This window comes from Ciona robusta, chromosome 11, assembly GCF_009617815.1.
Source record: "Ciona robusta chromosome 11, ASM961781v2".
NCBI lineage: Eukaryota > Metazoa > Chordata > Ascidiacea > Phlebobranchia > Cionidae > Ciona > Ciona robusta.
In genome coordinates, this window is record NC_143245.1 from 2746697 (window position 1) to 2760842 (window position 14146).

At 30.3% G+C, this 14146-nt stretch overlaps 1 protein-coding gene across 4 annotated transcripts in view; it reads right to left on the minus strand.

Annotated features, from left to right (window-relative positions):
* LOC149727842 (putative E3 ubiquitin-protein ligase HERC1) overlaps positions 1-14146 on the minus strand; it is a 61686-nt gene that overhangs the window by 13960 nt on the left and 33580 nt on the right. For 2 of the 4 annotated variants that reach the window (XM_089889281.1, XM_089889280.1), the window contains exons 51-75: positions 13653-13743; positions 13339-13408; positions 12702-12800; positions 12428-12478; positions 11863-11966; positions 10939-11043; positions 10573-10689; positions 10151-10212; positions 9572-9626; positions 9054-9261; positions 8449-8616; positions 7433-7514; positions 6943-7056; positions 6315-6438; positions 5788-6028; positions 5326-5525; positions 4480-4683; positions 4007-4165; positions 3522-3690; positions 2887-3032; positions 2351-2505; positions 1671-1787; positions 1223-1378; positions 588-710; positions 3-173 (exon numbers count right to left, since the gene is read on the minus strand). In XM_089889281.1, the coding sequence (XP_089745407.1) occupies positions 3-173; positions 588-710; positions 1223-1378; positions 1671-1787; positions 2351-2505; positions 2887-3032; positions 3522-3690; positions 4007-4165; positions 4480-4683; positions 5326-5525; positions 5788-6028; positions 6315-6438; positions 6943-7056; positions 7433-7514; positions 8449-8616; positions 9054-9261; positions 9572-9626; positions 10151-10212; positions 10573-10689; positions 10939-11043; positions 11863-11966; positions 12428-12478; positions 12702-12800; positions 13339-13408; positions 13653-13743 (3291 nt within the window). The remainder of the gene's footprint in view (positions 1-2; positions 174-587; positions 711-1222; positions 1379-1670; positions 1788-2350; positions 2506-2886; positions 3033-3521; positions 3691-4006; positions 4166-4479; positions 4684-5325; positions 5526-5787; positions 6029-6314; positions 6439-6942; positions 7057-7432; positions 7515-8448; positions 8617-9053; positions 9262-9571; positions 9627-10150; positions 10213-10572; positions 10690-10938; positions 11044-11862; positions 11967-12427; positions 12479-12701; positions 12801-13338; positions 13409-13652; positions 13744-14146) is intronic. The other 2 variants (XM_089889282.1, XM_089889283.1) reach the window with 2 other exon arrangements.

Consider the following 14146-nt stretch of genomic DNA (forward strand, 5'->3'; position numbering starts at 1 on the left):
ACCAAAGGATCTTTAGATATGCTTGAATCCAGTTGTATTTCCTCATGAAATAAATCAATGAATTCTTGTGAAAATTTGCAACGTGTTAAAAATGATCGAATCACTTGATTTGTCAGATATAAGTTGGCCAACCATGACCACTCAGATAAAGGGGGACTTTGTAAACTTCCAATCTAAGATAACATTTTTTAAACTTTAATTTGACATATTTTATAACTTTAATTTAATATATAGTAGGGTGGGGAAAGACGGAACACTTTTAGCACATAAAAAAAACAGCAAAATGAGTTCTTAAACCACGCTATAGATAACAGGCTAGCAAAGAGCATCAGTTAAGTGGCGGTTGAACCCAAACAATACATACATAAGTCTTTGTATAACCTGTTTTTGCCAGGAATATTATAAATAATATAAAACATTTGCCAGTAATTTTTTCTTACTGAGCAATTTTGAAAACTAATAAGTCTTAAGTTTTTTAATCAATAATTTGTTATTATTTTTTAGATTAAATTAAAAAAAAAAAAAAAAAAAACGCTTTCGAAGGTTTTTTTTGTTATTATTAAAAAAACTCCCTGTTTACAAATTACCTTTTGGTGAAGTAGAACTGGTGCATAACAGATGCATTTTGTTAATCCAGATCCAAAACACAGTGTTGCCAGATTTTTAAGGAATAGACTGTAAGTCAACTGGTCACCACTGGTCACTAATGACTGGAAAATTCATTTTATTTAAAAAGGTATGGTTAGCTACTATAAAGTAAAACAAAAATTACAGCTGTAAAAATTACGCAATATCATTTTTTTAAATAGATATTTTAGTAATTACGGAATTTAATGTATTGGTAATTATATTATCATTGAGTTGAATTTTTAATAAATTTAAATATTCAAATTAAAAATATAGTTTTTTTAATAGATTTCATTTAAAAATTTGTTAGCTTTTAACTCTGGTTAACTACTTTAAGTTGAAACAAAAAATTAAGGCTGTATAAATTACATCACATAATTCTTATTAATTCAGTTTAATTGAATATATTGGGTATTATATTAATATTGAGTTGAAAATATGATAAATTTAAATATTCAAAGGAAAAATCAGTTCTTTAACAGATATTAGATATCTTATTTATTGAATTTAATTTAATGTGTTGGGGATTAAATTATTATCGATTTTTAAAATAGGATAAATTTAAATATTTAAATGAAAAATCCGTTCTACTTACTCTTTCATAATTATACTGATCCGTGAGCATTGCAGGCAATCGTTCCAATAAAGCTTGATAACATTCTAACTCACCAAAGTTGAGATCGGAATAATAAGCGAGAGTTTGTCTTGCTATTGCAATAATGTGATAACGGTTCAACCAACTTGAAGGGAACTAAAAATTTTAAAAAATATATTTTAAAATTATAGAAAATTTGTTTATATTTATAATTAACAATTACGTTTGACTTAAACTAAGTCTTGCCCAACAGAATGTGAGGATAGAAAAATATCATATTAGTGTGATCTGTTTTACACACAGCTTACGACTTACTGCATGTGCATCAACAAAACATTTTTTTAGACTAACCCCGTTTGTTTTGAATAAACAAAATAATCGTAAAAACATTTGTTTAGAATGTTTAAAATAAAATGATTTTTTTAATAAGAAATATTTTCCCACTTACTGACAACATTAATATTTCCTTTGAATTCGAAAACGAAGAAACAAGCAAGAAGTCACTCAACCACGACAGTGAAGAAACTGCCCCATCACCTTCCTTGCTTTGTAACAATGTCCCATCCTACAACATAATAAAATATTTTTGCTTTAATTTACATTAAAACAAAAGTAACATCATATTTTTTAAAACCAAAGAGGAATGCAAATGACAGTCGTTAGAACATGCTATAGATAAAACGTATCAGAAAGAGTAGAAATCAAAGAGTGTGGTCGTTAAATCCCAAATACAGTGAACTTATTTGGTTTTTGAATTAAAACATGTCATGTAATTAGCAAAAAAAGGGTGCGTAAAGACACAAACTATATAATGGTGGGGGGCCTTTAAAAAGTCCGGACCACGCTATATAAGTTGGTTTAAAATAAAATTATACACCTAGTAAATACTATTTGTGGTATTTTTGTAAATTTAAGCCTCTTAACTTAAGCAAATTTTATAAACCAACTGTTAGTTAAGCATCAGAGGACATAAAAGTTTGTTTTTACACAAACAAATTGTTTTTACACAAAAAAAAACAGTTGGTCGGGCTTTTTAAGACCTTTAAACTAAAGACTAGGTCATGCTCATAATACAAGCATTATGTTACAATATCGCAACTATGTAATGACTGGTATAATTTGACTTACATGAAGTGACCACACAGCCAACCAACCAGTGTTACCACCAGTGGCAAGTAAATCACTTGTTGGGTTAAACTGGATTGTGGTTATTGCTCCACCAGCTGAACAGTTTAACTTGCTTACTGTACAACAATCCGAGAAAGTGGTTTTCATTGGCATATCTGTTGAATATTAGAACAATGAATGTCATTTATTCATCATCTCATAGGAGTTTATGCAAAGGTTATAGCACTGGTTTATATTGTCTTAGCCTTCAAGTTACCATATATGTAACTTTTGGAGACTGCTTTTATTTTTTTCCATATGACTGATAGTTTGCACGAATAGTTAATAAGTAACATTAGATTGCAAAGATCACACACACTCACTAAGACAGGATAGGAACATTAAGTTTTAAACTTTGTATGCTCTGCTTACAATGTGAGATTTCTACCACTATGTTATGCAAATAGACATTATTAGTATTGACTGTTAACCAAAACAATATATATTAATTTAACAAATAGGGAACTTAGAATGTAGAAATAAAGACAACATTTTACCTTTGATGCCGATTGCACTTTTTGAAAAATTCGCCAGTTTTAAATTTTTTTGTGTTGAAAAAGTTTCCGAAGAAGTTGTTCGGACTTCTGAGTAATCCACCGACAGAGATAAATTCCACACATTTACCATCCCATCTTTACCACCACTATATTGAAAAAAAAAATGCTTTTTTACATGATTATAAATGTTAAACTAACATTTAAATATTAAAAAAGGTCAGAGATCAATTTTAGGCAATTAACAATCAACAGATCCTAAACCATGGACTTTCAACAAATTAGTTCTCTGTAGTAAACTTTATATAAAATTTAAACTGAAACCACCAATTTTTACTTCTGTCAATTTTGCATGAATAAATGTAACTTGTTTTATCTTTGTATGGCAGGAAAACAACAGTCTTTATAGCACAAGTGTTCTGTTTCATACACAATGCGCAAGCTTACAACGTATCTAACTTTGTAGGTGAATATTTAAGATTTTATACATTTTTTCAATAAATGACTGAAAATTTAGAAAACCTATAGCGGCCAATGGGTTGGAGAAATAACCATTAAGTTTCTTGCCCAAGGACACCTATGCACACAACAATGATATTTTCGTATCTCTCCCAATTCAAAAAAAACACTTTACTTACATAACAAATGTAAGAAAATTTGAAACAGATGAATCAGCCACAGGACACCACAACATTGCTGTTACTGTTGTGTTATGTTTCAACGTATATATTGCGTTCCATGCATCTCCATGGTTACACCATATCTTAACATTACTTTGCAGTGCTTCATGTACAGCCAGATGAGAACCTTTTAAAATTGATAGGAATAATTTGGTTTAAATTAGCATTTGATATGTGACAGTTCCGAATTTGTGAATAAAAGTATTTTGTTATTTACCTTTATAACTATATCTGAAACAATATAAAAGCAATATATGTACAGTGATTTGGGGGAAATGGGCCAAATATGCCTGAATCCCAGTTCCTCGGATTTTATTGGAAGGGCCAAGGATAGCCCTTATTTTACACAACTCGTGTCCGCTTACGAGTTACCATGTATGTAACTTTGTGGGTGTTAGTTTTTATGGAATTTTTTTATAGGAATAGTTTAATATTTTTAAAACCTGTTGGGTCCCAAGCCAGTTGAATAACTTCATGTTGACAAGCATCGATAGTTGCGATGTTACTGTTTCCATCTCTTGTAGCCAGCACTATTTTACCATCAGCGAATCCTACAGCGAACTGTTGATCCTCACCAAACCACGCCACACATGTGACACTTGCTAAAAATTGGTAAATTAAATTATTAAACTTTTTTTTCTTTACAAATGAATCATAAAAGTAAATAATATTTTTATTTTTAAAAATTTAAATTATATTTTCAAGTTCACTATTCCATAATCTGAAAAAAACGTGAATAGAATAATTTTATTTTACCTAAAATCACATGTAAAAAATTAATTTTAAAATTGAAACTAATGGATTCTATTTTTGCTTGCTGCCTATTTAGTGGCATTTCGTGTGTTCATTAAACTGTAAAAGTGCTAGAACAGGGCCAGATTCACATCTCACATCTTAGAGACTACATGTTACATACCTTTATTTCTTGTACAATGCGTCAGTTTTGTTGTGTGAAAAGTTGTAATGTCCAAAACATCTACAATCCATACTTCACCATTGCTTACTCCGTATAACAAAGTATCAAAGCCAGTCCCGGCCATTCCACTCACAGCATCACATTTGGTGGGCCATGTCATGGCAGTCACATGGTGGGATTGTGGTAACACATGCGGCACACAACCTATTATAACATATGAAAAAATATAAGAATTGTCATAAAAGAAAAGTATTTAATTTATGTTCAATAAAATTTCATGCATACAAATAATATGATATAGTACTGTGGGGAAGATGGAACACCTTAAGCACATGATATCCTGATCAATTTTTGAATTACCAACAGTCTATGGAAGTAGTAAGGATGTGGTTTTCTAATTCGTTTTTATGTTCTTTGTTTACTACCAAATGGAAGAGAAAAATAGAAAGAAAAGGTGTAACATCTTCCACCACCCCACCCTTCTAGTAAATTAGTTTAATTTTCTTTGCAATACTTCTTTGATATTTGATCATCCAGATAAATGGGAATGACAATGACACTACATTATATATAACCTGGTTTATATACTACAGTCTACAACTAATATTTATAAAAGGATTGTTCTATTTTTGAAGAAGCACTATATTAAATGACACAAATATAAGTATTAATTAATAATACGATTTCTTTGTTTTTACTAATTGTAAAACCGAAATTTGCCAAATAAGGATAGAAATAAAAATTACAATACTAATACTAATTCTTAGTTTTTAACTTTTTTACCAAATGTAACATCTGTATATATTATGTAACACCTGTATACAGTATATATATAGTATGTACCACCTGAAGTTGGCCAAATATTAATAATGTTTCCGCCAGAAGCAGCAAATAGTTTTCCATTAGCACTCCAACACCCGTTAGAAATTTCTTTATTTTCCTCGTCGTCAACAGCTTGAAACGAACAAACTCTTTCAAGTTGACACCATGACGAGGTGTTTAATTTCGCCGACACTGACCAGAATCTTACAGTAGAATCACCAGCTCTGGAATATAAAAAGAACTTTGAAAAATATGCATTTTTTTAGTTTATCAATATAGTAGGGTGGGGGAAGATGGGACACCTTCAGCACATAATATCCAGATATCCTGACCGTGTTTTAAACAATTAACAACGGTCTATGGGAGTCGTGAGGATATGGTTTATTAATTCTTTGAATGTTCTTTGTTTACTACCAAATGGGTCGGGAAAATCGACCGAAAGAGTGTCCCATCTTCCCCAACCTTCTATATCAAACTAAAAATTACATAGTAACAAGTTGTTTTTTCTGTGAATGCCAAATGGTTGATGTTACAGGTTTTTCATGAGCACGTATGCTACTTTTTGAACATGCTGGCAACCCCAAGCCATTATCTGGTGCGACATTAACTTTATTAGATTGGTGGGAGAGAACTGCAATCAATTGTTCCAAGGCCCAACATCGAGTAGAATTAGAGATATGGTTGCTGAGGCAACAGATGGACAAAGCGTTGATCAGTTTGACAAAACCTAAAAGAAGACAAAAGAAATATTAACAAAAACAAAAATTATTCTGTTACTTCTGCTACCAGGCTTGAAATAATCAGCTTATCTGATATAAAATTGTAATTAGCGTTTTATCTGGTATAAAAACATAGTGTATTTCCGATCATCTACCATCTGTCAAGATCAGGGAATGCAACGCAACAGTACACACACTCAAAAACATTTAAGAGTAAAAAAAAGCAATCTAAACATGGAAAAGTACTGTAAAAGGGGGAGATAGTAAGATTTTGATAATAAAACTATAACTTACCACTTTTTCGCCCTCCGTCATAGTCTTGACATTTAGTTAATAAAGATGAACAAAACTTAGTAACATGAAAGTCATTAGAGGAACATTCATCTGGATGTAATCCTACGGCTGCTCCATATAAGCTCTGTAATTTGTACAACATTTAATGGTAGTTTAAACAAAAGCTTACTAGAATTTTGGGGTTTCATTTGGGATATTGGGGTAAGGGGCCAGCAAAAATTCAGGCATATTTGGCCCTTTTACCAAAAATCATTGTACATGTATGGCTTTCATGTAGTTTACGATATAGTTGAGTAGGTAAATAACAAAATACTGTTATTCACAAGTTCCAACATTACTTAAATAATAAACAACTTGTTTACTAACTATCTGGTTAAGTTGGAAAATAAATTTTCAAAAATCTAACCAGACAAAACAGAAAACACAGATTATTAAAATCTAATGACTGTGGATGTTAACATATAATTTGTTCAAACAGATATGTGGTTAAGTGTTCCATTTGCCTTGTTTTATTTTTTATTATAAACCTGTTTAGCAGACAATTCAATTTCAGGAAATTAAGAAAGAAAATTATAAATAACATGCTTGGAACAATTCTAAATTTAATTAATACCCTAATATGAAATACCTTGGTACACGACTCAATAAGTGAATTAAACATCGAGGAATCGGATGAAGCAAGATTCCGAATGATGTCACAAACATGCTGAACATATATATCGACATATGGGTCAAAGTTCACCTGAATGATGTAAGTAAATTACGAGCAAGTTTTAGCAGCGGAATTACAAATAATACCATTTCTTTCCTTAAACCATAATATATAGTTCTGTGGGGTAAGATGGGCCACCTTTAGCACATAATATCCAAATGTCTTCATCTTTTTTTAAACAAAACAACAGTCTATAGGAGTTGTGAGGATACGGTTTTATAATTATTTGAAAGTTCCTTGTTTACTACCAAATGGGACGGGAAAATAGAATGATAAGGTGTCCCATCTTAACCTACCCTACTACAATATACCTTTTAAAGTTTTAAAGTAAGGTGTTTATAAGATATAACATTTAATGAACTAAGCTAGTTTGGCATTTATACAAATACAGTAATGTAAGTCCCACCTCATCTTTTGCATTACATTTTGTCACATGCTGCTCTGTTAGAACGCCACTAACTGCTAGTTTCAGAAGTTCCAAAAGAGTTCTGAATAAAAATCATGTAGCTCTAGTTTAGGCATTAACTTTTAGTTTATTTTAAATATTCGGTTAACTGAATAACTTTGGTAAATAAAATCCTAATAATTTGACATAAAAAATAAAACATTTTTTTTTCAAAATGTTTGTTTTTCTACTCCAATAATAGGCAACTAAACAGAATTTTAAAATATAGCTTCCACAATAAATTTTCCATAAGAGCTATATTGGATTTATTTAATATGCTGGGAGCAATAGTCGATCAAACCTTATATCTGTAAATCAAACTAGCTGAAATAAAATGGGTAAAAACATAAAGGCTATACTGGATTAATTCAATATAGTTGGAGCAATAGCTTGCCTAACCTTATGTCTGTAAGTCCAACAGACTGCAATACAGTGAATAAAAACATAACAGTTATATTAGATTTATTTAATATGCTGGGAGCAATAGTAGATCTAACCTTATATATGTTTAAAGTAAAGTGAATAAAAACATAACAGATATATTAGATTTATTTAATATGTTTGGAACAACAGTCGATCTGGCCTTATATTTGTGTAAAATAAAGTGAATAAAAATAAAGTGAAAATTACTTTATCCTCACGTGGCTGGAAAACGACAGTCGTTAAACAAGGCCAAGGGTATTCTGTTTTATACACCTTGTGCCAGCTCACGAGTTACCAAGTATGTTACTTAGTGAGTGATTATTTTTTGATTTTTTTTTTTGATTCTTTTTATATATATGGCTTATAATTTGGAAAACCCATTAGTGACCACTGGGTTGGAGCAATTGCCGTTCAGTGTCTTGCCCAAGGAAACTACGCCCACAATGGTAGCAGTGACAAGCCTTGAACCCATTACCTATTGGTTACAGGCAGGCTAACCTCTTTGCCACGGCGCCGGACTAATTCAATATGTTGGGAGCAATAGCTTGCCTAACCTTATATCTGTGAGTCCAACAGACTGAAGTACAGTGGATAATTGAACAGGTTTCCTTCCAACAGCAAGCAATATTATAAGATGAGCAACGATGGATCTTGACATTAAAACCCGGAATTCATTGTAGAGATCATCCAATATTTGAACATGATCTTCACTTTCTTTTAATCTGGTGTAACACAAATTACTTATGTGATTCACGTATTTTTACTATGCGGAACTTCACTAATTGCAGGTCTAGTTGGGAAAATGTTTTTTATCACTTTAGGTTTATTTATAATTTGAATTAGATAACCAAATACAATAGGTAGAATGGTGATAACGCTTTTTTTTACCAAGGAAAAACAGAAGAAATGTTAATAACATACAGATAAAGGGTAAAGCAACATTTATAGCCTACTTTACAAATTGAATGTATAAGCTTAAACAAACAGTTTAACTTTTGTTTTAAATCAAACATTTTTTTAGGTATTTTCCCCAAATAAAAACACAATAGTTAGAACCTGGCCGAATAAAGGAATAACAGAGGGCCATAGGTGTATTTGAGTTATTGTTTTTGAGTGAAGTCCGATTTAAAGTTACTTGTAGCACTAAAACCTCTCTTACTTGACTACTTTTGCCACCATCAACCCACGATTGAATCCACTAGAGTTTTTGCTCCGACAAATATTGTTTTTTCCGCTGGTTGTCTCTCCAAGTGGGTTGGGGGAAGCAAACTCAATAATAGGAGGAGCCACGGTGTGGTTTGTTAAACCAAGTTGAGAAAACAAAGAAGAGAATTGTCCGCTGGATATTGCTTCGTTTAACATAAGCTCTGATTAAATAATAAAAAAACTTTTTAACCTTTTACTTTTTATGATGATATTGTAAATCTTAATTAATGCGAAGAACTTAAATTTTGACAAAAAATGTTTCAGCATTTTAAATGAAGACAGAAGTTGTTAAATAAAGAAACTGTTCCTTATTCAACCTGTTAACAAAATTTTAATTTAGGGCTAATGTTATTACGATTACATGTTCTTAACTATAAGTTCTGACCCCAATATGTAACATTGCGATAAAAGAGCAATTTTATGTCATTTTAAAATAAAGTTAATTTAACAATATTTCGAAACAATAGAAACCTTGAGATCTTTTTCCCAGGTTGGAGGCAGGTTGGTTGCTTCTATCTTTTAAAGCCTGTATTCATAATTTCTTATTAAAAAATGAATGAAAACGAAGAATAAGCAACCAATATATAACCTGTTGCTACCAAGCAAAATATAAAGGTATCAAAAGCGATATGTTTTTGTATAGAAATTTCACTTTAGTAAAAATGACTTAAATGGGATTTTGATTATTATCTTCATTAATATTAATAGTCATTGGTAGATTGTTAGTAACTGCTATATATGTCTGCTTATAAACTTAAACATAAACTCTATTGTATTGTTCCCTTAAGCTTTGGCAGAAAATTGACTACCAAAATAGGAAAACATGATTGCAGATATATTTGTTTTGGAACAATTAAAATAGATAGTTTTGATTTTACATTTATGACTACTGTTAATTTTCAGTATGATTTCTGTTGGTAAATCTAAATTTACTTTTAGAGATAAAACAGTGATTTGAAATGTACAAATGTAACAAAGGCATTATATAAATAAACTAATTAACCAGAAGATACAAAACACATAGGTTTAAAGATTAAATCAAAATCTTACATCAGTTTCACTGCTAGTAGTTGGAGGTTTAGTATTAGCGGAAGGTTCTCCAAACAAATCTGCTAAAATATCTATATTTAAGTATGGCAGACAAAACAAAGTATATGTGAACGTGTAAATGGTACAGTTATATATATTGTCCATTTTATATTCTATACTACATGGTTGGGGCACGGTAAAACACACCAGAAGATTTAAGGCTAAGTTGGCTGATTGTGATTCGAAATTAAAATGAAATGATCAAATTTAAAAAAAAAATATTTTGACAAATATTATTTCTTCGGTTGGGAAAATTATTTTGACAAAATATTATTTTTTGGTTGGGAAAATTATCTTGACATAAGATTATGGTCCAAAATAGCAAACAAAAGGTTGGTGGAACCATACAGTAATTAAATGGAAAAATAGTGAAATTTACCAACCTTCCTGGGTTAACTCCCATTCTTCATCATCTGGTGTATATGGATGGTCGATCATCCATGAAGCAAGCAATCCAACGACACGTGATACGTTTGTCGTATTTTCCACTTGGTTGTAATCTTATAATGATTTATATGTTAAACTGATCAGTTAAGAATATAAAAAACATAAAATTTTAATCCATAAAATTACAAATATGTTTTGTAGAACTAGTTTTGTATGACACATTTAAGTTTTGTATGTAAAATTCAAGATTTTGACATTTTTATTACCAAAGTTTTCTTAAGTTAGGGATGCAACCCAAAATTGTTATTTACAGAAAATTATACAAAATGATATATCGATAAGTTATTATACTGTTATTATACCAGTTTCTTGTACAGCTCTGGTTATGTGTTGTCGGCAAAATCCCATTTCCAGTAGTTGTTGCATTATATTGGATGGTAGAGTGGAAGCAGTTTCAACATTAGATCCTATCATGTGTTTTCAGTTTAAAATACATGTACATAAAATATGAAAACAATAAACAAGTTTTGAGCCACAAAATAAAAATATAACTTTATTGTTGCAATAATATTGGAGAAAACAATTAAATCTTGAAATGTTAATACTTTATTCTGTTACTTTACTTCTGCTACCAGGCATAATATAAATAATATTTTAGTGGCTCATCTGGTATAAAAACATAGTATATTTCTAACATTTCGTCTGTCAAACACCAAACGGCAAGGCTAGAACTTCTGATGAGAAGACACATTAACATAATTTCCCAAATCTATTTGTGTGTAATTGATCGAATAGCTTATCCAAATTGTCTCATAAAATTCACAAAGTTACAAAACTATCGTTAGCAGCCACAAGATTTATAAGTCAACCTATATGTTAACTTCTGAGTTGCGTCTGGCGCCGTAGCACAATTGGTTAGCGCGCCTGCCTGTAACCCAGAGGTAATGGGTTGAAGGCTCGTCACTGCTACCATTGTGGACATATGTGTCATTGGGAAAAACACTTAACAGCAAATACTCCAACCCAGTGGTCACTAATGGGTTGTCCAAATTATCAGCAACACTAAAAAAAAATGAAAAAAAATCCAAAAAAATCACCCACAAAGTAACATAGGTGTATGAAGAACACTCATGTTATAACGAATGTCGATTCCAGTCAGGCGAAGATAAAGTAAGTTACATTTATTCATTCACATATTACATAAACCCCAATGATAAATTAGCATCATTTATTTATTAAATGATAATACTAAAAATCATTACCAATATACAGTAACATTCACTTACTTGTGTTTGTTGCTGAACTATCGGTTGCCTGTTCAGTTGAATTTATCTGACTTTCACTGCTTTGTTGCGTTTGAGTAGCTGCGTGGCCGGCTTGGGGTAACAGTCTATCAAAAAATATGACTTGAATGTTTAATAATTTGCTTTAGATTGATTAAATGCACATTTTTTTAGCGAATTTTAATTTTAGAGATAATTTTAGTTAAAAACAGAAAAAATGTAATTTTGTTTAATTAATTTAAATTAAAAATTTCTGTCACAAAATTAACCTTCTTTCATGTGAGCAACAAAACAAGCTAAATTTTATACAAACTTTTCAAGATCACACTCCGCATTTTGCAATCAACGCTCTTTATTCAATTTACATTCTTAAGTATTGAAATTTTAAATTATTATGGTAATGTGGATTCTTAAATTTAACTTTAAATAAAATCTTAACAAAAATATATATAATATACTACATTAAAAAAATCAGAAAAACATGTTTAAAAATAGCTTATAGACTATTAATATTTCACTCCCACTTTATGAACCTTCCTGTCTCAAAGTTTAGGATTTCTTGATTTACCTTAAATATGTTCTTTGCGCTCTTGAAATGTTTGAAGCTCTTTGGTTAGCCCTGAAAATGCAATTTGTATATTATTGGATACTGCTGTCATTTATATAACATATTTACTAATCTTGTTTTCAACAATTAACAGCAAGGCTACAGTTATGTAACTCTAGAAACATTCTTTGTTTACTAGTTACTACCAAAGGGGACAAAAAAACAAAATAATGAAAAAATGTTCCATCCAACCCCACCCTACTATAAAGTAAAATGAAAGTTTCAAAAGAAATGCCTTGATTGATGAGCAGGTGTTTGCGATTGTCGTCGATGGGGGCCGCGGAACACAGGGCCAGATGAAGGGTTCATGGCAAGCAATTCAAAATCCATTCCACTGCATTGAGACATGCATATAAGCAAAACATAAGCATGCTTAGAGCTTTAATAATGTTCTGGCATAATGATGTTTAGGAATTGTAGTAAAAATACATTTAACCATTTCAAAAAAATAAATAAATGAAAAATGCTTGATGCATTAAATTTTACCAGAAAAAAATTGTGATTTAGTAATATTAATGTTTTGAATACTTTTGTGATTTTCGTAATTTAAACAAGTGTTTGGTCAGAATTATTACAGTTACTTGCGTCTAATCAACTTTTGCAAGTATTGAGTTATTTTAATTTGTTTTTATCTTAGCTTTTTGGATAAAAACAACGCTAGTAAACATACGAATCTTCCAAATAAAATAGAATCAAACCTAACAAAATATCTCTTTTATTATGGTCATCAAAAAATATATTTTATGTTTACCTAAATAAATCTCATTCAGAGCAGAAATTAATTCAGGTGATGTTTAAATGCAATCTCTTCGAGTTAACAGAAATACACAAGCAAAAATAAAAGCGAACAAAGAAAATAAAAAATATCTCACATCAGCATGGAGGATTGATCACTTATATTATCACTTTCAATTGAACTTTCATTTGAAGCAACTGGATAAACTGAAAGTAATATCAAGAATATTATGGAACACTGTAATAAATTCTGTAAATCTAATAAGCTAGTATACGTATAGCAGGACGATTCTGATGTAAAAAATCAAAAAACTTTCAACAAAAACTATCAAATTGCTTGCCCTGCCAAGCATAATTAGCTTAGCTTAGTGTTTAAAGGTGTTACATCGTACTAAACATTAACCAGTATTAGAATATATTTACAGAACAAAATAAATAAACAAATACATACTTGGATATAAGGGTTCATTTATAAGTGCGTCAGAATAAACATTCTTATATGGTAGATCGAGCATTGTGGTGAGAACTGCATTAGCTGAACACTGAAAGATAATTATTTTTATGAAAAAAATTATAAAACAAAACATTTTTTTAAGGTTAAAAAATACTACATTTACTTTTGCCAGTAATTTCATTTAAAAAATTATATTTTAGCATTGTTTACTACTGTGATAAAAAGATGATAAAATTGCATGGCAATGAAAACATATTTGTATATACATAAATGCCAATGTTTTTCAGAGGCGCTTATGTTTTTTTTAAATTTCGGTGGTATCTCTATCACACTTTCTCTATCTATATACAAATTTTGATTTATTTTGTTGGTATGACTCTTTAATAGCATTTGCAACATCAAATTAAAATTTTCAAAGAAAGACATAAAATGTTTTATGAGAAAAAAGTTTAATAAAAAGTTGCTAAAGAATATTTTAGTCTTTTTAGACT